Genomic DNA, 27,519 nt, shown 5'->3' on the forward strand with positions numbered 1-27,519 from the left:
GAAGCTAGGGGTGGGTGTGATCCAATTCCACCCTCAAACCGGAACTAGAATTGAAAATTATCAACGGTTTTGTTTGATTTGGTTTTGTTTAAATTTAGAGAGCTACTAGACCCATTCAATTGTCTTATTTCTCCATCCACGTTATAATCTCACCTTCCTTAAAAAGTTAAAAAATTAAAATGTTATTTCCCCACCCACTATTATTTTCAATATAACCTTTAACATATGCATACATATGAAATTATAAAACAACATATAATTTTCATAATGCATCACAGACATGGTATTTCAACTGGCTCTCGTGCCAGGGTGCTGTTGATTCATTCCAAGCATTCTAAAATGCACGCGACAATGAAACAGCCAAAAAAGGAAATGATTGTTTGATTTGCTTAAAGATTTTCGTAGGTGAGTTTTGTGTTTCTCAACATACGTTGGCCAAATTCAAATAAGCAATACAATTAAGGATATGTTGCCCAAATCCTTTTTGCTGATCTTGAAGTCACAAGTATGCAAATTCAATTGGAAAACACAGAGGTATCAAAATTCAAAAGGAAAACTTCGGCAAATGCAAAATACCCACATACAAAATTATTCTTTTACCTCTTCAATATAAACATAATCTTCTACCTCTTCCATAGAAGCGTCATTTTCTACTTCTTCAACGAAAAAGTCATCTAAATCCTTTTTTTTCCCTTCCTCTAGATGAAAAGAGATGGAAAGATGAGTTAGCGTTCCTCTAGATGAAAAGAGATGGAAAGATGAGTTAGCGTTTAAGATAAACTGAGCGTGCAACCCAACCCTTTTTTTTAACACAAAAGAGGATAATTAATGTCCTTATCAGTCATTTTACAAATGAACAAATTTGTAATTGAAAATTTTAATAAAAGATGAGTGAAAAGATAAGATAATGAGGTGGGAATAACATAACTCTAAATTTATTATTAAAACTGTACAATTCCATTAATGTCGATTTTGATTTTGGTTCATGCTAGTTTATAGTTCTAACAAGAATTATATATATATATATATATATATATATATATATATATTTTTTTTTTAATCTTCTACTTTCAACACTAAACACATTTCAACTACATATTCAAGAAAATTTGAGCTCTCACACCTAGAAAATTTGTGACCGCAAGAAATAAGATTGGGATTTTGAGAGTAAAAATTGAGAACTTAAGAAGCGTTGAGGAGTTTTGACTATTAATCTCTTTGCCGATGATCACGATGATGCTTCCGTTGAATGGTTGGCGAGAGAAAGAGGAAGGGGAAGAGATTAGCAGCACAAATAAGAGATAAATAAACACGCAGAGACGAAGAAAATAAGAGAGAAGAAAGGGCAAAGGGAGGCGGAGAGAACATACACAAGAGAAATGTGTTAGGGTAGGGTTGGTATTAGGCTTATCAGTAGGGCTATTTGTGGGTATTTAACTTGTTTGATACTTAATAAGTTATAGTTGTATTAAGTGAGATTTTTCATAGACTTTTTGTTATTTTTTTTTTTTAGTATTGTTAAAAAAATTCTCTTAAAAGTGAAAATTTTCATAAATCCTCTAGCCCTCATATTTTTTATAAAATTTCCATGCTAACATTATAATATATTATATCAAAAACATAAAACGATAGAGAGCGCATGAAAAGTTCTATTTTGAAAGAACCTCCTTAATATTTCTTATGTTTTATAATGTTCATACGAAAATTATGCTAAAAAGATAGAAATGCGGGATAGTCGAGAGGGGACAGAGTGGGAGAATCTCCCTAGCGTATGACATTATCAGCGGCGAGTAGCATTTTGACATTCCCGGCAGCGAGTAAACATTTGCACAGAGAGTATCGATTTTTTAAAAAGGTGAAAAACACGGGTGCAAGATAGCGGACAGACGTAGACCCAACGAAATCTCCAATACTCTATTTCCAATTTTGTCCCTATTCTATTCCCCGAAACCCCCAAACAATACCATTATTTTATTACAACCCCAAAAACTTAACAATATTATACTTTTCGCGCTCTCTGTTATGTTGTTGACCGCCAGTGCAATCTACAGTGCGCTTGGGGTGTACAGTGTACACTGTTGTCGTCTTCTCTTATCCTACGCACACGCTACTGTACAAAAGCCAAAGCCTCTTTTTGCAGTGACGAGACTGCGAAAATGGCAGAGAGAAGCCTTGTCCATCTTGGTTTCGATCTCTAGGGCTTCGCGGCGACATACGACGTGTCGTTTGCGTATTCCCTTTTTTCTCGATCGGCGCTTTTCATGGTCGTTATTCCATCGTCGTCATCCTCACCGTCAATCTGAATCGCTTCAGACTCTCTGTCAGCTGCTACTTTTCTCGGTCCATTGCATGCGAAAAACGGGACATATTTCATCAGACCTCGTCGTTTTACGGTGAAAGGTTGCTTTCGTTGCTCTGCACTTGCAGGACAGTTGTTGCTGTGCGTCTGTTTTGTTCTTTAGTCGCTTGAAGGAGTGTAATTATTGTACGGACGGCGGGTTTTCTTTGTTTTTGTTGTATGTTTTTGGGTATTTTCAGGAACAAAAATTGGGTTTGGAGGAAATGTGAGCCCTTTTTGGTGGGATGGGGTTTTTTAAAAATTGGATTTTGGTTTTTGTTTGGTAGATTTATTTGAGTTTTTGTCTGCAAAAGGTCTCAAACTTTTGGGTGGAAGGTGAGGTTTTTGGGTTTTGAAAGAAAAGAGCTTTGAGGTTTTTCATCCGTGGTGGGGAAGAAGAATGAATGATTCTACCGGGACAACGGCGTCGTCTTTGGCGATAGCAGAGAAGAAGACGCATAGGCCGGGTGGTTGCGTCGGCATTTTCTTCCAGCTCTTCGACTGGAACCGCAGGTTCGCCAAGAAGAAGCTCTTCTCCAAGAAATTGCTTCCTCCATGTAAGTCTTTTTTCATCGTGTAAAGCTACATTTCTCTTCTTTATTTCTTATTTAATTAAAAAAAACGAAATATAAAATATTCGACAACATTTTTGTGTGTTAATTTGATGTATCAGCTCGAGGAGCAAACAAAGTTTCCAAGAAGTTTAGAGATGAGAAAATGCCGGTTTCGAAGCTTCATTTGGTATGCATCTTATTGCTTCTAAATTTAGATTATTTCTTTGTTTTGATGGGTTTGATTGTTTTAATTATCTTTCTTTTGTTGGACATGCTGGGTATGTGTGTTTGAATGACAGATTGCTGATGAAAACCGTGGGGGTTTCCCAAATGCGAAGAAAAATGTGAATCGTAGCGTTGATTTTGAGCACAAGCATGAATTGCGAGCTCCAAGTTTGGTTGCTAGGCTTATGGGACTTGAATCCATGCCCGCCACACGCGAGAAGCCCAAGAAAGCTTCCTTTGCTGATGTTAGGGGCAGCGGAGAGAAGACATTTGTGAATAACCATAGTGGTAATGATAGAGATGAATTGAATTTGGAGACAGAAAATGCAAAGCCTGAATCAAGGCCTCAGAAGCTGCAGAAAATGGGACCGTTTGAGAAGAGGGCAGTGACTAGGTTTGGAGCCGAGGCACTTCAAATTAAGAGTGTTTTGTCGCGCTCGAGAAAGCATCACCCAAAGCTTGCTTCTCCAGTGAAGAGTTCAAGGATTTCCTCTGGGAAGAATTCTTCGCGCACTTCTCGGTTGATTGATGCTGCTACTAGAATTTTGGAACCTGGACTTCAGTCTACGAATAGAGCAAGGGGTGCTCTCACTTACTCACGTTCTTTTCATTATCCTCTAGTGGATGAGGTTGCGGAAGATGGAACAGCAGTTCAATCACTGGGGATTTCTAATCAAGCATGTTATAATGGTGGTGCAGTCAACTCTATGATGGGCCAAACTTCTTGCAAAAGTTGTGGTAATTTAGTAGATGCGGACGTAACATCAAATGTGGAGGAACAACAACCTGCGTTCCCATCCTTTGCTTCAAACTTAGTCAATAGCTCTTCGCTGGTAGCAGAACAAAGGCCAAAGTCATCCATATCCTCCTTGGGGCAAGAAAATGATGCAATTTTTCAGGGAACTAGGAACCAACCTGTATCAGTTCGTGGTCAAAAGAAAATACTATCCATTGGTGAACCTGTCACAGAAGGGAAGTCTCATCCACCAGAAGGTCTAGCTTCATGGCAGTTGTCGTCAAGTGAACCATGCAAGCCTCAAAATGGAGAAGCATCTTCTATTACCTCAAAGAATAGGTCTCAGATGCAGCATCGAATGTCACTAGGAAGGGAAAGGATTCCACCCAGATCCAAACTAAATAGTCTTGATGGCAGAAGAGCCTCATCCGCTGCAAATGCTGTTAGAGGGACAAAAGACTTTGTTGCCTTGAACCGGAATCTGAGTGGTCGTGCCCAACCGAGGGTGCCTACCAAGGTGAACGATTCTAAGTTAGACACAGAGAGGAAAACTTTTCCTGGAAAAGATGACTACCCATCACAGCTAAGGACAACAATACGGAAAAGGAGGATGATCAATGGTAGTGGCCAAGTTGAAAGTAGTGGTTTTGTTAGTTCAACTTCCACAAGACAGGAGAATTATCAGTTTGATAAGTCAACTGGAAAAGGATTAGGAAATGGTGCTCATTTGATGGACCACACTTCTGCTAGGAATAAATTAGCTGGTCGGAGAGAAGGTAACAAAGCAAATGGAAATGAGGACACTGATGTTATTTCATTCACATTTAATTCCCCTATCAGGAACAAGACTGGAAACCCTACAGGAATGCAAGGTACAAGCATAGACAATTGCATAAAGTCCCCTCCCCAAGAACCATTGCCATTGAGTGGAGATGATATTGGTGCCCTTCTGGAACAAAAACTGAGGGAGCTTGCTTGTCAAGAAGATGATGACATGGCAACAGGTGCTTCATCCAAGAGGTCCACTGCTATGATTCTCCAAGAGCTAATATCTGCCTTGTCTGCAGATCGTTCTCTTTCTCACGACGGACACATGGCCAATACAGATATAGCATCACCTGTAAGTCTCTTTGTTTATTCAACTGTGTTTATTGACTTGGCATTACCTGTACCGTTTATACCAAGAAAAAAAAATGTGCTGGAAGTGTAACGATTTGAGTTTGGGAACCAGTTACAATATATTTTTTTACTTTGAGAGAACAATGTTTCTAAATTTCGAGGCTTTTGTATTTGGTAACTGGTTTGGCAGCTTGTTTATCATGTTACGATTCTAGTATTTGTCTAACATGATGCATTTTTAGAATTGCGTTTTAGATGTATGATTACAATTCTTAATATAACTGATGTATGACTTATATAACTGTCTATCAGAGTTGGCCATTACATGCAAGATCTCCCATGGATAATAGTTGGGCGCTTTTCATGGTGGAAAGCGTTATATTTTAGTCATCTTAGGTTGTAGCACTGTTTAATCCCTTATACATGTCCCATGCATCATGAAATACTTTTGAGTTTGATTTCCTGGATGCTATATTATAGATATGGAAAGTATTGCTTAATAAGTAGTGGTGACCTACATCAGATAAGCTTAGATATTCATATTCTTGTATAAGTTGAAGTTTCTTCACAGTTATCACATCTGCTATTGAGATTGGATGTTCATGTAATCATAAATGGATGGTACATGGGTTCCAAAACTAAAGTCCCAATTTTTTTGTTTTTCTTGTAATTTAAGAACTTATTCATGTTTTATATAGTTGGTGGTTGCTTTTTTGTATATATTATGGACACAAACAGAAAAATTCCTGAACTGGGATGACTACAATGGATACATCATTGTTTCCTGATGGATTTCATTAGACTTTCTGGAGCTTTAGTGCTTCCACCAGGCTAGTTTGGGTTCTAAGAATGTGTCAGGAATTTGAAGTAGAATGGCAACTCTTTCTTAGTTATGAGGAGTTTGCATGTAGATTCTGCTTATCAAATCACAGGCCTTTGGGCATGCATACTCCAGTCTGGCAACAGTAGTTACTATGGCATCTACATGGTATGGAGCTTGTCCATGTATTTTACTTGTAATTTAGATGATGAGTGGAATGAAGAAAATTCAGGTCGTGGGAATATGTGCTATTGCATTGAGATCGGGTCCTAGATTTGGAAAGCTATTTCAACAGAGCATGCTGCTTGAACCATTGATTTACTTTCCTCACCCTTTGCTTGTAAATACTACCCACTAGAATTTCATATTGCATTGATGAACCGGGGGCAACTCCTTGGTTATATTCACAAAAGTTACTCTCTTGGTACCCTATGGTACTGTTTGGTATGTGGGACGGGATGGAATGGAGTGGGACGAGACGTTCCGTCTCACGTTTGGTGCGCCTAAAATGGGTGGAACGTGCTGTTCCACGGGACACAAAATTATAACCTCTCCGTCTCCTTCTTCCTCCTTGTTTCCATCTGAGTGCATCTTTGCTCCCTCTCTGTTCCGTCCCGTCCCGTCCCGTCTGCATACCAAACGATACCTATAAGTTCTAACCAAGAGAAAAAAAGTTATCAACTTCAAAGGAATTGCATTCATGAGTTGGTTGCTGGTAGGATGTTTGCTGCCATCTCTTGTGTATGTATTAGGGAAAATTATATGAAGGAGATGCTGAACCAATAGGGAGAAAAAGGGGAGAAAAGGAAGAAAGAGAGGTCAGGAAGAAGAACAAGGGGTTAGCTAGGATTTAACATTAGTATATTAGATGATGCAAATTCTCAGTAGTACTCTAGTTAACATCTCTAATCAATCATTTGCTGTATGCTTCTTAATTTGCTATTTGCTTCTCCCGCAACTTTTACTGCATAAGTTTCTGGGGAACTATCGTAGTTAATGCTCGATAGCCCTTGTCATGCAAAATTAGTTGTTTATATAGTCCTTTAATTTAATCCTCACCGTTAACTTCTTGAGAAAGTAGGAATTATTGTCAATCTCTGTTAATGTGCCTGCATTGTGCGCAACTTTAGAATTTTCTTCTGTTTGATTAAAAGGTGATTCGGTACACATTTCTTGACTCATTTAGCTTCTGTTGGTCCTCCTCAGGCTCGTGGAAAGACTGATAGATCAGTTGGAATCTGTCATGATGGTCATCATTTGAGCCCTGGGTCTGTTCTTGAAGCTTCATTTTCTTCTAGTAGTCTGGATGATAGCTCAGGTAGAGTACTTGGAGTAATAGTAGGAACTGCCATGCAAAACAGATTCATAATTACCTTTTTTAAACTGAGGTGGTAGAGTACTCGGCTAACCCCCAAAAGCTAATTGTGATTTTGTTTTCTTTTGTATCGGTAAGATCCTCTGAATGTGATTCTTATCTTTGTATTGCTTCTGATACAGGGAATAGGTCCGTCTACCATCACTCAACGGATTACTCTGATGATCCATTGCAATTGGGTCATGATACTGATAGTGTAGACTCTGCCACTTCAGTGGACAAAAATAAGACTGGCAGTGAGATAATAACTGCTCTTTTCAATAATGTATCGAGGATATTGCATAGCATCGATGCTGGTGGGGAAAGATTGAGTGGAGGCAAGCTCACCCATGCAAATGAAGTTATATTGAATGCTGAACTATTGTTTGGAGATTTGACTCTGCACAGCAAGGGGAACATAATGGAAGGTCTTTTCATCAGTTCCTTGCTTCTTGATCTGGAAACTATTGCTGACACCTTGATGACAAAATTCTGTGTGTTCAGTAGTTTTGGGGACATCAAAGAACTTGGTGAATTCCTTTTTGACTTTGTCATAGAGTACTTAGACTCAAAATATGGCCGGTGCTGCAATTCCGGATTCAGATTTTGGGAAAAACTCCCCGTAGGCATGAACCAGAAGTTGATGATTCAAGAGGTTCAGGAGGGGATTCAGAAGTGGACGGATTTGGCTGGAATGATTCCTGATGAGTTGATAGAATGGGATATGAGTCATGCCCTGGGTAAGTGGACAGATTTTAATACCGAAGCTTTTGAGATCGGTTCTGAAATTGACGGAGACATTCTTCAAAGTTTGGTTAATGAAGTTGTGATCGACTTATGCGAGTGCCAGCTGCTGGGTTCCTTTGGAAATTCATGTAAACTCTAGCTACCATTTTTTTGAGTTCGTATGATCCTTGATCAGCCATGTCACATGTTAAATTCTGTCTGTTAAACCAAGCAAGTGTATTCTTTTGTACAAATCAATGGAAGGCCTAGTTCAATTTTAAGATCAGTTACCAGGATATGCAAGAAGATTTCAGTTTTTTTTTTCCCCCCCGCTTTGAGACTGTGAAGTAAAATTGAGTTGTATAAAAGTTCAGCAACCTTTTGCACTCTAACTGTAACTGATGATATGCGCAACTGGTGGGTTGTCCCGGTAGTTACGGCCTTCCTCTTCAACCTATTGCATCTTGGGTTCGAACTCTCTCCCCTCACCTTAGTATAGATTAGTGCAATATATCGTTTGTAATTGGCTAAATACGAGAAGAGAAGATGTTTTCGTACTCACGTTTTCTCTCTCTTTTCGTTTGCTTTTCTTAACCTTCGGATGATAAACAATCCATCAAACTTTAACATTTACTAGTTACATTCCGAAACAAATAAAAAAGAAAAGAATTTTAAGTGGTAATCAAATTCCCAGGTCATAAAACCTCAAGCAAAATGTTCAGCAATGAAAGAATGAATCGAGACAAAAAAAAACCCAAAAAGCACCAAACTTTCAGAACTGTCTGTATCCCAAAACAGTCTTTGGCATTGCTCTTGCATTGCCATTGGCCTTCCTTCCGCCCCTGTTTTCGCCGCTAATAGCATTAGCGGCGGCGGTCGACAACCCCTTCAACTCCTCCATACTCGCGTAGCTCTTCCTCGCCATGACCCCTCCGCCATTGTTGTACCTCTTCTCCCCCGCGCTCGCCGACTTACTCCCTCTCGAATTCGACAAAACCCCGTTCGCCGCTTTCGCCGAACTCTTCGCCGGTGGGGTCATCTCCTGCATCGACGGAAGCCTCGACGGCGGCTTGCGGTTCTCTTTTCGCAACACGGCTGAGAAGTCGGGCACCGACTGAGCGAGAACGGAAGACCCCTTTCGCGAATTGGTCAGATGGGTCTGAAACTTGACTTGTTTCTTCGATGGGGTCGATTTCGATTCGGGTTCTTCGAGCTCCTCTGGGCTCATGTACTTCCTCTTTAGCCGCGATTCTCTGAGCTCCGCGTAGGCTGTGTATCTGGGTCCTCTCTCCATGGGGTAGCTCTCGGTGGCGAACCTCAGGGGGGCTGGATGTTGATCTGGGGTAGGGTTCTGGGAAAGAATGAGAGAGATGGGATCGATGGCTTGGAAGAGAGATTGAAAAGCTGGGTTTTGTTGATTGGTTTGTTGCAGAGAGCTGTTAGTCTCGGCCATTGTTGAAGAATTCAAGGTCCCAGCTAAGTTTTGTTTTCTTCTTTCGTCTTCTTTCCCTCTCTAGAATCTCAATCAGTGTGCGGAGACAGAGATTTGAGTTTTTGTTGGTGATTCAATAATGGCATTTGTAGTTTGTGATTTGGGTTTTTCTTACTTCGCAATTGAAAATTTTGGATTTGCAACGGTCGATAAATGGAGGTTACTCTTTTTCTTGCATCCTAACGTTCGGATTTTAAATCGCTTTGGATACCCTATCGACGGTCTGATTTGACTGATTTTCCGTGATGGATTTTTCAGAGCCGTTGATCTTTTTATTGTTGGTCATAGATTGCCGTCAGATGATATGACTTTCCAAAAAAGTTCTCTCTCTTTTTGTAGTGGGGAAAGACTTTTTAGGATCTTTAGACAAGCCGGAGATTTGTAAGGTTTCCACTTGGAGGCCCGTTATGCCTCCATTGGTCAAATATTGTAAACAATGAGCCGGAGATTTGCTTGGTGTGAATGTGTGATTTTCATAGGGCTAATCGTAGACCTTTGTCATTTATCATAGTGGTAGAAAGGAGTTGAATTTCTGCATGACGGCGTGAGTTCGAATCCTATTAGTGACTAATTTAACGAAACCTATCGTTTGAAAAAAAAAATTGGCTAATTGTATTTTAGTCTATTTGAGGTGATTTTTAAGATGGATTATGAGGTTTTAATTTTTTTTCATACTGCACCATGATGTTTTAAAATTTTATCAATTTATACTTTTTGACTCTTTGAATGTCTACTTTCCCATTGAATTGAAGAGTTTTTTTTGTTAATGTGGTGCAAATATGACTTACATGTTAAATCAATTTTGAATGTCATGCTTACCATATCATTTATTTAATGAATATTCAAATGATTTATTAGAAAGAAAAAAATTAATACAATTTTAAAACTTATGTAAAAAAATTAAAACTTTGTTGGCCGCTTTGAAAACCACCACAAACCTAGGGGCTGTGAAATTAACAAAATTGAAACCTTTCGGCTTCAACACAGAAACTCCTCACTACTGATTGCTAATGCCTGAAATTAACAAAATCTCAAGCAGCCAATATCTGCGTATATTTCTAGTGTTGTCTGTGCCGTCGCAGGAACTCCAGTTTTTTACACTATCCTTCCCAGAACGGCGGCGGGCCGGCGGCGAGAAACCGGAAATTAATTAACGGAAAGATGCGAATAATTCAGTGTTGATTCCAATTATACGGGTAAACTTGACGGAGGGGGCAAAATGGGACTCAAAACATCGGTCAGGCAAGATGAGTCGCTTTTAACTATCGATACACGATGTGAAAATCTAAGGTGCCATGGTATTAATATTATGCAGATTACAAACCTGTTTCAGAAGAAATATGTGACACACAAAAGGATTTGTGCAAATTACACTTTGTGATATTTGTATTTCTGCCTCAAATTAAAACTAGTGATGCTCTGGTCAAATCCATTCAGCACCAGGGTCCTTACAGCTTCAACCCCTTGATCCAGTGCTGCATCAATCTGTTCACATATATAGCAGATATCGGTCAAATTTGATATTACAGGTTGAAATTCACACCAATTCAAGTGAACAGACAATGTAAATTGCAGATGCGTGAACATTTGAATGTGCATGGCGAGCGTGTGGGCAAGCAAATATTTTCTGACCATTTAAGTGATCAATGAATTTCCTTAATACCATGAGTCAGAACTATTTAGAAACAACGATATACCTGATGTCTCTCGACTGTACTGAATCTCTGTAGAAGATAGGCTTTCATGTCCATAGTTCCAGGTGGATTTCCAATACCTGAAACATAATTCATACTCCTCTTTTAGTTTCCAATTAAGGCAAGTATAGACCCTTTTGGACTAAGACACCTAACTATTAGTTGAAAATAGTACTGAAGAAACAAACCTATACACAGCCGAGGAAATTCACGGCAACCGTCCAGATGGCCCATTACACTTTTTACACTGCAACAAGGAGAAAGCAATTACAAAAAATTTGGAACATGAGAGGAGCGGGATTCAGCAGACGCGTTATTAATCAGTTTTGTATTGCCTGATACGGAGTTACGTGGATCAGCATTTCTAAAAGAATGTGTCACAGGACAATTAAGTTCAAGCTGTTCATAATTATTTTCTTTCCTTCCTGCCTTCCGTATGCTTTCAACTAGAGAGAAGAGAAAATAAGAGAGAAAAAGAGGAAGAAACAAAAGAAACAGAAGTTTTAATTTTTTTTGCGTTTGCTTACCAAGAGAAAGCTAATAAGAACAAAATGTAATTTTGGTTAGGGGCAGTACGAGTTGGGTTAAATCTTTTCCTTTCTTCATGGCCAAGCATTGGGTAAACAAGAATCAGGGAACATAAATGGCAGATAAAAAAGTAGTGGTTTAATAAGGACAGGAAAATATGCAACCCTAACAAGCTAGAGAAGAGTTTGACTTTCAAATGATCCACGCCAAGCACAATTTTTCTGAGACAGATAAAATGTTGCTGTTGCCACTTCCAATATTATCAAACAACCTCCAGTCTATAACTTCACCTAACCACAAATTCACATAAAACCCAGTAGCACACATATCAACAACTTTGAGTGTGCCCCGACTCTTCCATTTTTCTACAAGATTCTGAGAAGAGCAATTTAAATTCATTTGGACTTTTAAAGCTCTAACTGTATGGAAAAGGGAAAGATTTGTTTTGAGAGGATTTCAAACAAATAACCCCGGAAAGACTATGTATAGTCTTTGCTTCCTTCTAAACTAAATCATCTGTGCCAGATTGGCTTTTTCTTTTTTCCTAAGCATATCAAGGAAAAGTGATGCATGGTTGTAACCAAAAAAAAACAAAGTGATGCATGGTTACCCTTTGATTTTGCAATGAAATAAAGGCTTAAATGTAAACAACTAAACAATCTACAGAAAAAATCTCGGTTTTCTGTAGCCAAACTGTCAAACCCGTCAAATTAAGTATGGGTAGCTAAAATATGAGACCGAAGTATCCCTTTCTAGAATCAGTATAATGTTTATTTAATTTCTAGTTCGGAATGTATAGATAAAAGGACACGAACAGGGTGTTTCTTCATCCACTTGCTATTCAGCCAACACTAAGAACCTAAAACCACTTACTTTTACTTCTTCTTATGACATCACCACTAATACACCTCTAATTGAATCTAGTAAGATTCCTGCTCCATATCCTTTTTAATAAGCATGGAACTTAATCACAATGGTACATGAAAACTTACTAACAATGGACTATACAGAAAGCATCCGTGCAAACGTACCTTCACAGTGTACAGATTGCAAAAATTGAGAAAATGTCCTTAATACTTGTTCATTAGGAATGTCAACACAGTTAATTTAGCAGCTCTCGTGAAATACATCAATCAGAACATACCACAGAAAATATAATTTACTATAGAATCCACCTCATTTAGTAGGTTAATTATAGTTATAGAATCTTCAATTCTAAGTAAGAAACTAGTTGGACAAACTAACATTATGCATCGTTAAGAGATAAAAGAATCAAACTACTTTTTCTTGATTTTGAAAACATATTTATTCAAGAACATCGGAAAGTGATAGATAAATTTTCATATGAATTCTGTTCAAAATTAATATTCACACATACCCATTGTGATAGCCATGTCCACCTTTTGGCTGAATCCTCAGAACACCATTTGGTAAGCTCATCTCATCATAAACCTACAAGTCCATGGCTCCCATTTATGTAATGCGACATTGAACTTGATGAACTAAATTAAAGAAAGGAATTTATTAATCTTGTAAAGCTACAAAAAATGCATACCAGTAAAATATGGCGTAGGGGTACTTGATAATATGCCGCAAGTGGTCCAACCTTAAGAATAACAAAAGGAGAATAAGTGATGGAAAAATGCAATCGTAAGGTAGCTCTAATCACACTGGCATTTACTCATTCAACTAAAGAAAAGGAGATACATACTATGATGCTCATGGATATTTTGGCATAAGTGCACCCATAAACATGAACATGAAGAAAAATATTTATGAAAATGGCACATCGCTTCATCACATTATTCCATTTTGCCAACAAAATTGATCAGTCTTATAATTTTTCACGAGCTCGAAAATGTCAATCATCTGATTACACACCACAATGAAAGATATGGTTTGAAATTTTCAAACATGTAATGATATAGAAATCACCATTGCTTAGTTCACAGCCAGGTTAAACTCTACGTGAGTGAATGGTAAATGATTGTAATCAATTGCAGAAAGCACACTCCGGAGCTAATTAATCATTATTACTTTTACATATTCCTGGAAGACGGTATTTCATGAAACACAGCTCTTCTTCCATCAAAAACTGATTGCAGCGTTGAGGAAAATACGAATAATTATACTAAATGAAAGCTCCTTTTGAAGTTTACTTGAACCCTTCCATTAGGTGCAACAGAAATTTACACTATGGATTCTCAATCTAATGGTCTGTCCAGTATAGAGTATCCTGTCACCTTCGTTGGGATGTCACAGAGTTTAGGTTATAAGTAATACAAAGTTATCATAGAACACTTATGGGTAGTGGAGAGTATAACAGTTATGTGGGCCAAAATTGACACCAAAAAAAGCAAACAGAAATGAAGAGAACACACTGATTCTCCGCTATAATTCATGTAGGCTTGAGGCTTCACCAACAAAATTGGTACTTCTCCAATGGAGCCTGTACTGATCACAGAGAAGAATCTAAATGAACACCAAAACACATGAAAATGTGGAATTGAAAAACAAGAATTGAAACACTTAAAATACTACTGAAGACCCACCTATTCCAATCAAGGCCTTCGACTGTATTGTATTCATCGCAATGCCTTCTGCTTTAGCAATACCATCAATCATCTCGAAACCAATCTGGTGTACAAAACCCACAGGAAACAAAGGGTAATGAAAAAGAATTCAACCGAAACACTTAAACTAGTTTATAAAGGTGGAATATTACATTGTGCCTAGTCCCATGGTACTTGTTGCCAGGGTTACCCAATCCAACAATCAGCCAAGGAGTGTACTCCACTTTAGCGCCATTGGTATTATCCGGTAAGCAAGCCTTCACACGTAAACTTGTGGAAACCGAATACTTCCTTAGAGAAGGAGGGCTGCAAGGTCTTCTCGGATATGATATGCAATAGTTTGGGGCAGAGACAGCATACCACATTGACCTAAACATCCAAAACACAAATTAGAAGTATGGTTAGCAATGGGTTTGAATCAAAAACCACTTAGCACTTCATTAACTGGCCAAGTTTCAACATTTTTAATACCCCAGTTGGCTAAATTCTGAGATTATTTGTTCTTGTTTCCTCTAATTAATATACTCTTCACTAAATATAAGCTTAAGCAGAAAAGAAATACACAAAAAAATAAAAATAAAATTAAAAGACAAGCTTGGTAAGAGCAGAATATGGAGAAAGAAGGGGAAAAATCACGAAAGAATTAAAAAACGAGGAGCAAAACGAACCTGGCTGCAAATTTTGGAGCTTGAATTTGAAGTGAGGATATACGAACGTGAGGACGTTGGAGAGAGAGAGAGGAGGTGCTTCTCGACGAGAGCTTGGAAGTTGTTTATGGTTTGCAGTAGCAGACGGAGGTGTTTCAGAGGATAGAGTTAATAAGAAAGATCTAAGATTTATCTGATTTGAGGATATACCAGCAAAAAACCCCGAATTTCACTTTCATTTGGCCCAATGCACCTTCTCATTGATGGGTTGGCCCAATTCACTCTGGTAGTTTTGACGGATCTTATACGGTGAAAATACAATAAATTCAAACTTTAACGAAAAACTACCGGTATAGTTTACTTTAACGAAAAATTACATTTTTACACTAAAAAGTCAATTATGATACTATTTATTTTACCCTTTATTTTGTCTTTATCGTTAAAACTCAAAATTCTCAAACCATTTTCATTAATTTTCCTTAAATTCATAGGTAAATTACATTTTACCCCCTCATGTTTGGGGTTTATTTCAATTCCTTATAATATCTTTAAAACATTTCAATTTCATACATTTAATTATCATTTTATTTCAATTTCATATGTCTGTTAAAAAAATCTGTTGAGTAAATCGTTAAGTGATGACGTTGCAAATATGAGATCCAACGTCACTGCCAAATTATGCTACGCGGCAAAAAAATTAATTTTTTATGTTAAAAAAAAAAAAGAAAAAAACTAAACAAACCAGAACCCCCGACCCACCTCCCCTCCCATCCAAAAACCCACCCCAGACCGCCCCACCCCCACCTCTCTCTCTCGCGTCTGGCGACGAACGCTGAGATCTGAAAATCTTTGCTTTCCTTTCTCTTCAACTTTCTACTAAGAGGTCATTCTTCTTTCTTCCTTAATCTTCTTGCATTCCTCCAAAATTTGACTTCAGTTTCTCTGATTCGCTCTGATTCAGTCGCAATTTTGGTTCTCCAATCTCATCGCGCATTTCCGAATATTTCAGATTCGTCAAGGATTTCATGAAGGTCTTCGATCAGACGGTCCGAGAAATGTTAGTTTTTATTGCGATTTTACGCAATTTTTTCGTTTTAATTTGGTATTGCAAATTTGAATTTGCAATTTGATTGACATTTTGTTTGCTTAATCTTGATGTGCAGAAAGAGGGAGGTGAATCTGAAGGTTTTGAAGGTTCCGGAGATGGGAAGAGGAGGTGAATCATTTCTGGGTTCTGTTTGGTTTTTTGTTTTTTTTTTTAATTTAATTTAATTTAATTTTTATTTTAATAGGGTAAATATTATTATATTTTAATGCATAAATTTTTTTCTTGCCACTTGGCACAAATTTGACAACCATATCAACACAAATGTAGACTCCATATTTGCCACGTCATCACTTAACGGTTTACTTAACAAATTTTCTAACGGATGTATGAAATTGAAATAAAATAATAAGTAAATGTATGAAATTGAAATGTTTTAAAGATTTGTAAGGAATTGAAATCGACCTCAAATTTAAGGGAGTAAAATGTAATTTACCCTAAATTCATTTGAACAAGAGTTATATTTTATTAGATTAAATTATCTAACGATTCTTATTTAGATGTGTAACTTAATGTGCACTAAAAAAAACCTCATAGATGCAAATCGAGCAAATTTTGTACAATGTTTCTCTTTTCACATCTAGATGCAAATTACAGTTAAGTTACAATCGGGTAAAAAACCCCTAATATCAAACAATTTATATTTCAATTTTTAGTTTTAAAAATATAATAACCTATACATTATTATGTCAAGCACTTCGGTTAAAAACTGAAAATCAACAAGGTTTCGATCAAAGAACATTGATAGTTAAGGACCGCATCCAAAGTCTCCTAATACTTAATTACCTAAAACAAAGAAACACTACAAAATTACCAAAATATTACATAACTCGAAGAAACTAAATCTTGCAAGACTTATTCTAGCCGAGTTACAAACATCTTATTATAAAGAACTGGTGCAACAGTTGGTGCGGTTAGTGCAGAGCTCTGCTGCGAACATGAGTGAAGATTTTGGTCTCGGGGCATCTCGTCACTCCAGTGCCATGAGCGGCAGGAGAGAAGATCTGGCAGCTTCTTGTCGCTTGACTGACGTTTGATGATGATGGCGAAGAGAGGACGATGATTTTCATTTTGATCAATATCATGTAAGCATATAAAAGAGAGACAGATTGAGTCATTTCCTTTAAATATTTATCTCTGTCTGCTATGCCTGCCCAATATTTTTAAATAGTTCGAATTCAGAATTAATCTCATGAATTCTGGGCCCTAAAGTTCTCCAAGGCACTCTAGCTTGTCCCCTGTTGGAGAAGCAGATTTAAGAAAAAAAGAGTTACTGGAAAATTGATCATGGGGGAGTACAATGGGAAATTCAGGAAAGTAAAACATGTTTGGGGTCTGATTTAAAATTTTTGATCTGTAACACCCAACCGATCTTCGGCTTAGCCCAAAAGCTCAAGCTGTTGAATGTTTGATCAAATTTAAACAAATTTCAAATTACTTTAATTTGCACAATTCTTGATTGTTTGAGGATTGAGAGACATTTGAGATTGATTTACAATTCCAAGCTATTTGTTTTCCATGGTTATATTAAATTGGTGAAATTTGACCGTTAGGCTTTGTTTGGGTGTAAGGGATTTAAGCCAAGTGAGGAAGCAATAAGCTATAAAACTTTAGATGCGGAAATGCACTACATGACCATTACCAAGTTACAAATGTATGCTAGACGGAGTTGCAAATCCCTCTCATATGCCTTTGTAATGCAAATGTGGTGCATTTATAATCCGTCATTGTATATTTTTTTATTCATCTCTTATTTAGCTTCATTCCTCCAAATATAGCATTATGTAAAAAGAATACTAAAGTTTTGTAGCGTGCTTATACTTAAAACTATGTCGTTTTGAGTATAGAGGAGGTGTAGAGTGTCACACCTTGATCTCAAGATACGACCATGATCGACACATGACGACATAAAGTACTTATGAAGCTACCATCCCTCGTTTCCGAAACTTGACCAAAAACAACCAAACGGTTCGATAACGTAGTAACTTTTTCTTTTATTTCATGGTTGCATCTAACCTTTGCGTTAGATTGCCTACGTACCATAAGACGGAATCAAGCCATTCGTAGTTCACCCCTTGTTTACTCCGACATTTGTCATGGTATTTTATAGCAAAAAACGTAGAGTTCCAGAATCACTCAATGAAATTCGATAAGTATGGATCATTAATAGGAATTAAGAACGTTAATTAACGCTGAAGTAATGATCCAATCATCCACAACCATATCATTTGGTTTGCAAATTTGGTTTAAATTTTTTTGATTTCCCAAGCATTACCCTGTCAATATCCCAAAGAGATACAACTTGGTAGTTAAATCCAAAGTCAACTCCCCAAACCAAACTCATTTAATTTATTTTATTGCAATCAAAGTAAACTTACTTTCTACACAATAACTTCTTAATAACAAAAGAAACCCGACGAGCTTCTACATCTATTATTTTTGCATTTATATCATGAACTAACTCATTGATTGATTTGGGCGGTAACATAAATTGTATTATTTGGTAGTAAAACTACATTCTTTTCAAGATATAAAACAGTATTGTCCTATGTCCTAGTGATAACAGTTGATGGAAAAATAGAAAATGGGAGCATTTTGTTGGCAATGTACATGACGAATGTATCTATTTTTATCCTTGACACCTTTCTGTATAGCAATTGGGTAAACTAAAGCTGAGGAATAGTCATATAATAGCCTTGGATATTAACTTATAAACCTAATTGGACCTACCTTGAATTCCAACTCACATATTCACTCGAGTTTCTCCTTAACTATATATAAGATGAGAAATATCTAGACCTGACATTCGTGTCGTGTTTTCTGTGTTCATTTCGTTTTCGTGTCATACTCGATATTTTAACGGGTCGTATCGTGTAAGACCCATTAAAATAAACGGGTATATGAACTGACCAGAAATTGACTAGTTAATATTAATAGGTAATATAACCTAACCCATTACCTATTAAAGAAAATATATTTTAAGCCAATAAATAATCAAATAAAAAAATATTATATTAAATAGTATACACATACCACATTGCCGCATAAATATTACTTCAAACATAAAATCACATTTGTCTTTCAAGTATCACATAAAAACAGAAAAATAGTGAAAAAAATTATATAAACGCTCGTACTAATTAACAAGCTTTACAACTTTCGTGAATAGCTCAACTTTGAAATTTGCCACTATAATCACATAAACTATAGATTGAAATTTAACTGTTGATTGTCGTTTACATTTATGCTCCATTCTTCTCACCAAATTTGTCTTTTCAGATTTTCTTTTTTGAAAACATAATCTTTTAGAGGATTCAAAAGATGAATGGTTTTGGTCGTTCATAATACATTCTGAATTTACCTTTAGTGAAAACATTGCTTGGAGTTTATAAAGTTTCTAGAAACTATATAATATCGACTCATATTTCAGTTAACCATAATATCAGATTTTGGAGTTGACCCCTTCACAAAAGTTGTAAAGCTTGTCATTATGAGTAATTGTATATGTGTATGTGTGTGTATGTGTGTGTATATATATATGTATGTATGCATGTATTTTTTTTCTTTTTTACATTTTTCACATTTCTACAATGATTATTATGAATTTTATTAATTTTGCACTCAAATAAAAAACACTATTCATGAGGGTTTGGATGGTTTTAAATCTAAACAACAATGTAACCATCGTCTACATGTGGAGGATCAATCCCAAGCGTCTATATATTCTTTCACTTTTTTACACTTGTACATTAATTATTATGAATTTTTTTAATGTGTTTGGTATTTGTAGATTATTTTGATATTTTTATTTTTAATGTGTTTTACAATATTTTAATTTCAAAACATTTATGAGTATGAGTGTATAAGAGAGAGTAAAAAAATTTTGGGTAACAAATCAAGTAAAATTTATAACATTAACGATAATAAGAAAATCTCACAATAAAAATAAATAAATAAAACTTAATTTTTTTTAACTTATATAGAATAAAAATACAATAATACATATTTAATATACAATATATACACTATGGTTGTTGTATTTTATAGTAAGTTTTTTTTTTAGTAGTTTAACTTTAAAATCATCAAAATAATTTAAGCCCCACAAAACTTACAAAAATAAAATTATATTTATAAGCGCAACCCAAATTATGTTCAAATGTATCTTATTTTTCTTCAAGCTTTACATAATTGTCTAGTCAATGCTGACCCAACGGAAAAATGCAATGACCAAATCTGCATTTTGAAAGCCAACCAATTCGACACCTTCAACACAAATAAATCACGGCAACCGACATCTTTGATTGAATCATGTCTACCCAAATTGAACACTAGACGCAAACCTAGATTTGCAGAAAAATCTAAGATTTATTTAGGCTAATGATATGGAAATTGAATAGAAATGGGAGGAAAATTTCGTTTCTCTTGTGCTGAGATGTTTCATATTCATGTTTGTGATTATTCATCCGTATTCGTTTGATGTTTGATTAGTGTTCATGTATTTACTTAATACTCGTATTGCCTAGTTCTTTATAACTAGTTTTTATTATAGTACATGACAATGACTAATTGACAAATTCACGTGTTTTATTAGTACTAGTGTTTAATCATTTACTTAATACACAAATTATTTAACAGTCATATGTAATTAAAAATGATATATTCTTTTTTTTTTTTGGTTACATACTTATTTGTTAGATGTTAAATATATTAAATAAATACTACTTAGTATTATGGTCTAGTAGTATATCTCTTCACTTGTAAGTGAGAGGTTTTAGGTTCGATTCTCGTTAAAAACGAATTTAAACCACATTATTGCTAACACATTGTGAGGCTAAGTTCACTCTCTCCTCTTAGTGTAGACAATATCGGTTGTTCGAAAAATAAATAAATAAATATATATGTATGTATGTATATATAATGTGTGTACCGCAATTAGTCCCATATTGTTGTCTCTCTATTTCCAACGAAAGCAAAAGGTTGAAACGAAGAGGTGGAAATACGGTGAGGGACCAGATGTATTTATAACAAGTTAGCACCAAAACTTTTGTCGTTTTGGTTGTATTCTTTTTGTTTATTTTCCGACTATAGTTTGACTTTAACAAAAAATTACAAGAGTTGTCTTTTTGGTTTTTCCGACCATAAGAGTTGTCTTTTTTAGTTGAAAATTACTTTTCTTAAAACAATCGGTATTCGAAGGAGATTTAAATTCGGGAACTTCTTTAATATTGAAAAAATAAGTATTAGATCGTTTGCTTGCATCACAAATAAATTGAACTTCTTTATCATAAGATTGTGCCATAGAGGGGTTTAATCTGTAGTTAAGTTTTTTTCCTATGCCTTATCACCAAGGATTTTGTATTTTCTTTGTGTTTATGCCAAGAGACAATCCTAAACTAATCGGATCTTAGTTTGCAACTGCAAAATAACTTGGAAGACAAATAGTAATGCAAGTAATGATAGAAAGGAAAGACAAGGAAGTAAAGGAAGGTTAGATGTTCATCAAATGTTAATTAACAAGAAAGTAAATTGCATATAAGGCTAATAATTTGAAAAGAAATGACAAATACAAGTATTCAGGCAAAGTTTAAACCTATTCAAGCAAAAATTGACTACTAATAGGCAAATTCTTGCAAGCAAGGGAATTTTTTTTAGAAAGGAAGTTAATACAAAAAATCGATTCTACAAGTGATATTGCAGAGCTATAAAGAAAAATGAAAACTAATAAAAAGAACTTGAAAACTTTGAGTTTTAACAATAAAGACAAAATAAAGGGTAAAGTGAATAGTATCAATATTAACTTTTTAGTGTAAAAATGTGGTTTTTCGTTAAAGTGAACTGTACCAGGGGCTTTGCATGAAAGTTCCCTAAAGAAAATGAGTGTCTGAACAACAAAAAGAATTTGTAAAAAGTAGGTTTGCAGAGCTTTGAAGTCTTTTTGTGTGGAGTGAGTGTCTCTTTGTGCAGAGCTTTGATCTCTTCCACCAAGACCATTAAATCAAGTGATCCAGACCCTTGAAATTTGATCTAATGGCTAAAAACAGGGGTTCCCTTTAAAAGTTAGAATAATCTTAGCTATTAAATCAAATTTCAAAGGTCCGAATCACTTATTTTAGTGACCTTAGTGTAAGAGATCCTTTATACTTCCCTCTTAGTTCATTCCTTATGATCCAATAAGTTGCTGATTTGACTACTGCCAGAGGATGAGTTTTTCATCTCGCAGCTCGAGCTTTTGTCCCTTTGAAACTACAATTTTTCCACCAAATAGCAACTGTCCTCTGAAAAAAAAAGGAGGATAAATCTCAGTTTACTACCTCTTATATTTTGTGGTTTTCAACATTTATTACATCAAGTTTTTTTCATCTCAGAGTCATACCTAAAGTGTAAATTTTGGGACAATCTCATACATCCGTTAGTCAAACTGTTAAGTCTCCCTGTAACTGATGACGTAACGCCCATGTGGACAATGATTGGGCGCCACGTGTCAATAGAGATCCACTTGAATATTAAAAAAATTAAAAATTAAAAAACAAAATAAAATCCCCCCTATCTCCTACCTCCCTCATTCCCCTCTCTCTATTCCTTCCTCTGCAACCCACACCTCCCTCCCTTCCATCTCTCATCTGCAACCCGCAACACCTCCATCATTCCTCTTCATACCACCACCTTCCCCACCATTCCTCTCCTAACCCCAACCCTCTTCTTCCTCCTCATTCTCCTGCACCCCAACCTTTGTCGTTGGCTGTCCACAACCGACCCGTCCCTAAGCCCCTGGAGACAATGCCATTTTCCATTTTTGCCGATGTGGATCCTGTTGAAAAATATTAGTAGTTAGGTTTATTGTAGTATTTGGGTTTTGCTTGTTAGTTTAGGATTTAGGTCTAGCCCATCCGAGTTAGGGTTTCTTAGATTTGGTTCTCTATAAATAGAGTTTGTAATTTAGTTTGAGAATAAGTCATTCACAATGTAGTCTCTTAGGGTTTTGTAGTCGTTTCGGCATTCTCAGTTAGTTTAATAATATTCTTATTATTTTGTTAGTCTTGTTCGTTTCGCACTCTGATATTCAACTTGGTATCAGAGCAGGTTTGATCCTTCGGGATTTAATCTATTCGTCTCATATTAGTTTGTTGTCATCTTCCTCTGTTTGATTGTTCCAATTTAGATTCATCGTGGAAATTGTTGTTGATCGTTCTTCATTGTAGTCCAAAAAAAAAAAATTGTCTTCGTTCTTGTCCTGTACTCCGGCTTATGAACCTACACCTGACCTGCATCCCACAACATTTCTGCATATAAACTGTTGAACCACCATCCGCATTTGCATGCACCCACTGCTGAAATTTATTCGTCCTCGCCATCACACCACACCCACAATCTGTTACACCCGCGTGACTCTGTGAACTTCTTCCTGCATCATACCTGCAACCCATCTGCACTCACTCTTGGATCCATCTCCTCCTCACTGACCTTCTGCACCATTCCCGCGGTCCATATTCATCCCCAACGAAGCCCATATTCGAGAACCACTCGGATCGAGTTCGTCTCCCCTTGAAGTCTTGTAAACCTGCATCTGTTTCTGTTCCGCACCACACACCCATTGTCTGCAACTTGAGCCTGTATATGCACCTGTGCTGGTTTTGTGCGAATTGAAGAAAAGAAAGAGAAATATGGAAAAGGACAAAAGACAAATTGGTTTGGTCCACACGGGCAACAAGAAGAAATTGTTGGTTTTTGGTTTTTTCTTTGGGCCCACGTTTGATATTGGGCTTGTGTTTGGAGAAATGACCAAAATATCGATATTATCGGTGAAATATCGCCGATAATATTGTTTTTTTTTTAGATGACAATATTTCCACACTTATCCACTTAATTATCGTCAAAATATCGCGATATTATTGATAATATCGTTTCTTCCTCTGCAGCTCTGGATCGCTCATGCTCCAACTCTTTGTCACCGACTTCCCCTTCCTGAACTTCTCGCCGTTGTTTCCCGCCTGGGTTTGTTGCTGCTACTGTTGCGGGTGCATTGAGGACACGTAGGACGCATTGTAGACAAGGAAGAAAGGGAGAAAGTTGACGAGGTGATGGTGGTGATGTTGTCGACGTCAGGGTGGCGACGGTGCCTCGGCGTGGGTCTGGGTTCAAACGGAGAGGGAGAGATGAGTGAGATCTTTGAGAGAGATAAAACTGAGCTGAGAGGGGGTGGCTCGGGAAAGGAGAAGAGGAAAAGAGATGGGGACTTGCCACGTGGCAAGTTGTGATAGGATGATAAGAGTTAGGAAATCCCATCCGGATAGGGTAAGTGTTCAAATGACCAAATTGTAAAATTCGTTAACTTTGAGGGACAAATATCTGAAATTACAAATTATTTAAGGGTGGGGTTTTATAATAGGTGTTGGACAATTATTGGGCCACCTAAGTCAGTAAAAATTGGGTACTAACACCTTATCCCAGTATTATCCTGCTGACCATTTGTTTTTTTTTTTCTCTCTTAAAATATTGTGCTAACCACCACTTCTCTTCTGGTCTTTATCTTTCTACCCCACATGTTTGTTTACCCATTTCCTCCCTTGTTTTTTTCCTCTTATGACCCCATCTTTTTTGTGGTTTATTAACTCATTTCTCTTTTTTTTTTTTTTTTTATCTTGTATGTATTTTTATTTTCTCTTTTAAGATTTCACCGTATTTATCTTAAACTCTCACATTATTTATAAATATCATATTACTTTTTAAAAACAATGTAAATATTGTTTAATGCTTATTTTATGATAATTTAAATCCATCTAGGCTCCTACCTAGATCTCGCTTAGACACCTAGCTGCTAGTTCCCAATCCGCTGTTTGACTAGCATCTAACATTTTTTAGGATCTAATCCTAGCCAATTTAAACTTTTTACATTGGCTTTGATATTATTGCTCATAACTGCTTTGGTAGAGAGACTGTTTTCTAGTATGCAATGTATCTTACCATGTATCTTACCATGCAATTATTGGGCCACCTAAGTCACTCATGTATCTTACCATGCAATGTATAAAGTGTAAAATATTGTACTAATTCATTATATATAAATGATTATGGTGTGTTTAAACTTCTTTCATCAATTACTACATATTTTCTACACTCATAATGTTTGACAGCTCGCTATATAATCAACTTAAATAAGTTAAATCCATCATGTAATGCATTTCCTTCCAATTTTTTTGTGATAAACTAATAGATAATTGACTAAATAAACATCCTGCAAAGTTTCAATAAAAATTTCCAAGTTTTCCTTACAATTTCCGTGGTTTTTATTCAATTTTTATCGATATCGATAATATCCCGATATTTTCATTGAAATTTTCGTGTTTTTGGACTACCGATATTTCTGATATCATCGATATTTTAGACCTTGGTTTGGAGCATGTAATTGTTAACTGTAATGATTGCTCGAGTGCTTGAACTGGTGATCACTTGATTGACGTTGCGAAAGTTAGATTTTTTGTTTTTTGTTCAAGTTTGTTCGGAAGTTGGCATTGGCATTGGCATCGACATCGGCATCGGCATCGGCATCAGCATCAGCATTGGCATCGACATCAGCATCAACATCGGCATCGGCATCGGCATTGGAATTTGGAAGCTTGCATCCACATCTGCTTGTTGGCAAACTCATGCCATGTACCGCCATGAGTTTGACGGGGGGTGTTGGAAAATATTAGTAGTTAGGTTTATTTTAGTATATGGGTTTTGCTTGTTAGTTTATGATTTGGGCCTAGCCCATCCGAGTGAAGGAAATTTTGTGAAAAACATGTTCATTTAAGCAACATCTATAGCATGCAATTAACACTTAAAGGCGGAATCATGCTTGCATGCACTTAAAAACAAAACATTACCCATGAAATTCAAAGCCTAGTAGTTAGGTGAACCAAGACTCAACTCAAAACAAAGTTATTTGAGAAATTTATACCTTTGTTGATTCCTCTTTGTATAAGCAAAGGATAATCACCCAAGAGATAGGGCCTTTATTCCTTGCTTCTAAGATCCATCAATTTCTAGGAGGAGGATGGTATAAAAGATTCTCCAAGTTCTCAAAACTGAGAACCTTTAAGTCTCCATACCAAGGAAAGATTGATGAAGAAATGAGTGACATAGAGGAAGTAAGATTGCTAGCTATGTTCCTCTAGGGTGGCCGGCCTCTTAGAGAGAAAAGAGAGCTTGTGTTCTCATCTTTTCTCCAAAAGAAAACCCTAAATGAATTTTGGCTATAAAATCATATTTATACCTACATTCATTGGAGTGGCAAACTTGTAATTAAGTCCAAAACCCACTCCTTTATCAATATGGCCGGCCATAGGGTTTCATTGGGCTTTTAGGCCTTTGTGAATTATTTGTCATTAAGTTGTCATACAACTTAAGTCAATGGGCTTGACGTTCGAAGCCCATTGGGCCTTGAGGCCCAAAACTAACCCGTGGTCTTTTAACGAACTTTATTCGTTTGATTAATTAACATATTAATTAATCCTTGCCATAAATAATTAAACCATTTAATTATCCTTACTCATCTCCGTTGTTTATTCAATCTCTGCCTTACCCGGTGTACGATCCATTAGGTTCTTTTTAGCGAGGCAGTGTGCGATTAGAACTCTTTCAAATTGATTGTGAATTGAAACTTACTTTCAATTCTCCCTTTAGTGATTATACACGTCTAGGGTTTCCACAAACCATGAGTGACACCTATCAGTATGTCATGGTTACCCAAGCTAATCAGAAGAGGTGGAGAACCTATTCAGTTGAGGATTACAATGCAATACGGTTTTTCTCTAATACAATACTTTTGACCACATTGTTTGGTTTGATAGTTTAATCATGTCTACTATCCAATGTGATTCATTTACTTATATGATTACCTTGAATGTGATTTGGAACGACTTCCTAAATCTCATTCATACTCTGGCCAGAGATTCTTAATCATATCATAGAGTATTCTCCTTTAAACGGTTTGAAGGTTAGAGATCCTTTGTTGCGCATTCACTTGCCTTCACGGCTAAGTGGCTTAACCCCAACTATGCCGTGGACACCCTCGGACGGGGTGACTTTGACATAGTCAAAGATCAAGGACCTAACCACAAGACAACTATGATGCCTCAGGTCAAATGACTACTTTGCATTATCCCAACCATGAGTTCTCATATGACATGAGTATGAGAACTCCTCGTTGATCATGTTCAGTGGACTCATTCGTTATTGAGCACCTACATGCTTGTCTTGGTGTCAATCACACCAATGACTCGAGACTAGTCACTCTCCCTAAGAGAAGACATAGCATGTACTGATCTTAACGGACTGTCAATGCCCAATTGGCAATCCTATGATCAGGAACGTTTAGGGTATGTATATTAATCTAACTTGTTTAAATTACATTCTCCTAATTACATCTTGGACTTATCGTTTAAGCATACAACATTTATATGAGACGGCTTAAAACAATAATCTTTGCCCTTGATATTAAACTAGATTAGTTTAACATGTGAAATGTCCGTAAAGTATCATCATATAATTGGTTTTAGGGCACATTTCCAACACCGAGTTAGGGTTTTTTAGGTTTGGTTCTCTATAAATAGATCTTGTAATTTAG

At 36.5% G+C, this 27,519-nt stretch overlaps 3 protein-coding genes and 1 long non-coding RNA gene across 4 annotated transcripts; 2 read left to right on the forward strand and 2 right to left on the reverse strand.

Moving 5' to 3' along the window:
* Positions 1-2,016: 2,016 nt before the first annotated feature.
* Positions 2,017-8,153, forward strand: LOC126610854 (uncharacterized). The gene is made up of 5 exons (XM_050279000.1): positions 2,017-2,895; positions 3,012-3,079; positions 3,192-4,973; positions 6,999-7,110; positions 7,290-8,153. Exons 1-5 carry the CDS (start codon positions 2,739-2,741, stop codon positions 8,030-8,032), a joined length of 2,862 nt encoding a protein of 953 aa, XP_050134957.1. The 5' UTR covers positions 2,017-2,738; the 3' UTR covers positions 8,033-8,153.
* A 282-nt stretch (positions 8,154-8,435) lies between these two features.
* On the reverse strand, positions 8,436-9,515 carry LOC126610863 (uncharacterized). The gene has a single exon (XM_050279013.1). The coding sequence runs from the start codon at positions 9,323-9,325 to the stop codon at positions 8,645-8,647; it is 681 nt and encodes a 226-aa protein (XP_050134970.1). The 5' UTR covers positions 9,326-9,515; the 3' UTR covers positions 8,436-8,644.
* A 1,127-nt stretch (positions 9,516-10,642) lies between these two features.
* Positions 10,643-15,014, reverse strand: LOC126610862 (chloroplastic group IIB intron splicing facilitator CRS2-B, chloroplastic-like). The gene is made up of 9 exons (XM_050279011.1): positions 14,828-15,014; positions 14,312-14,528; positions 14,139-14,223; positions 13,968-14,035; positions 13,142-13,192; positions 12,965-13,038; positions 11,247-11,305; positions 11,062-11,138; positions 10,643-10,849 (listed from the first exon to the last, which is right to left on the reverse strand). Exons 2-9 carry the CDS (start codon positions 14,522-14,524, stop codon positions 10,733-10,735), a joined length of 744 nt encoding a protein of 247 aa, XP_050134968.1. The 5' UTR covers positions 14,525-14,528; positions 14,828-15,014; the 3' UTR covers positions 10,643-10,732.
* Positions 15,015-15,565: 551 nt separating this feature from the next.
* On the forward strand, positions 15,566-17,108 carry LOC126610868 (uncharacterized). The gene is made up of 3 exons (XR_007618627.1): positions 15,566-15,863; positions 15,970-16,022; positions 16,817-17,108. It is a non-coding gene; the product is annotated as an uncharacterized LOC126610868 (long non-coding RNA).
* Positions 17,109-27,519: the final 10,411 nt, after the last annotated feature.

The sequence above is a fragment of the Malus sylvestris genome, chromosome 17 (genome assembly GCF_916048215.2).
Source record: "Malus sylvestris chromosome 17, drMalSylv7.2, whole genome shotgun sequence".
Classification (NCBI taxonomy): domain Eukaryota; kingdom Viridiplantae; phylum Streptophyta; class Magnoliopsida; order Rosales; family Rosaceae; genus Malus; species Malus sylvestris.

Coding starts and splice junctions, on each gene's coding strand:
- LOC126610854 (XM_050279000.1), top strand. CDS start 2,739: ATGAATGATTCTACCGGGACAACGGCGTCGTCTTTGGCGATAGCAGAG. Junction 2,896..3,011: donor CAAGAAATTGCTTCCTCCAT/GTAAGTCTTTTT, acceptor TTGATGTATCAG/CTCGAGGAGCAAACAAAGTT. Junction 4,974..6,998: donor ATACAGATATAGCATCACCT/GTAAGTCTCTTT, acceptor GGTCCTCCTCAG/GCTCGTGGAAAGACTGATAG.
- LOC126610863 (XM_050279013.1), bottom strand. CDS start 9,325: ATGGCCGAGACTAACAGCTCTCTGCAACAAACCAATCAACAAAACCCA.
- LOC126610862 (XM_050279011.1), bottom strand. CDS start 14,524: ATGTGGTATGCTGTCTCTGCCCCAAACTATTGCATATCATATCCGAGA. Junction 13,039..13,141: donor CCCTACGCCATATTTTACTG/GTATGCATTTTT, acceptor ATGGACTTGTAG/GTTTATGATGAGATGAGCTT. Junction 10,850..11,061: donor GTACAGTCGAGAGACATCAG/GTATATCGTTGT, acceptor ATATGTGAACAG/ATTGATGCAGCACTGGATCA.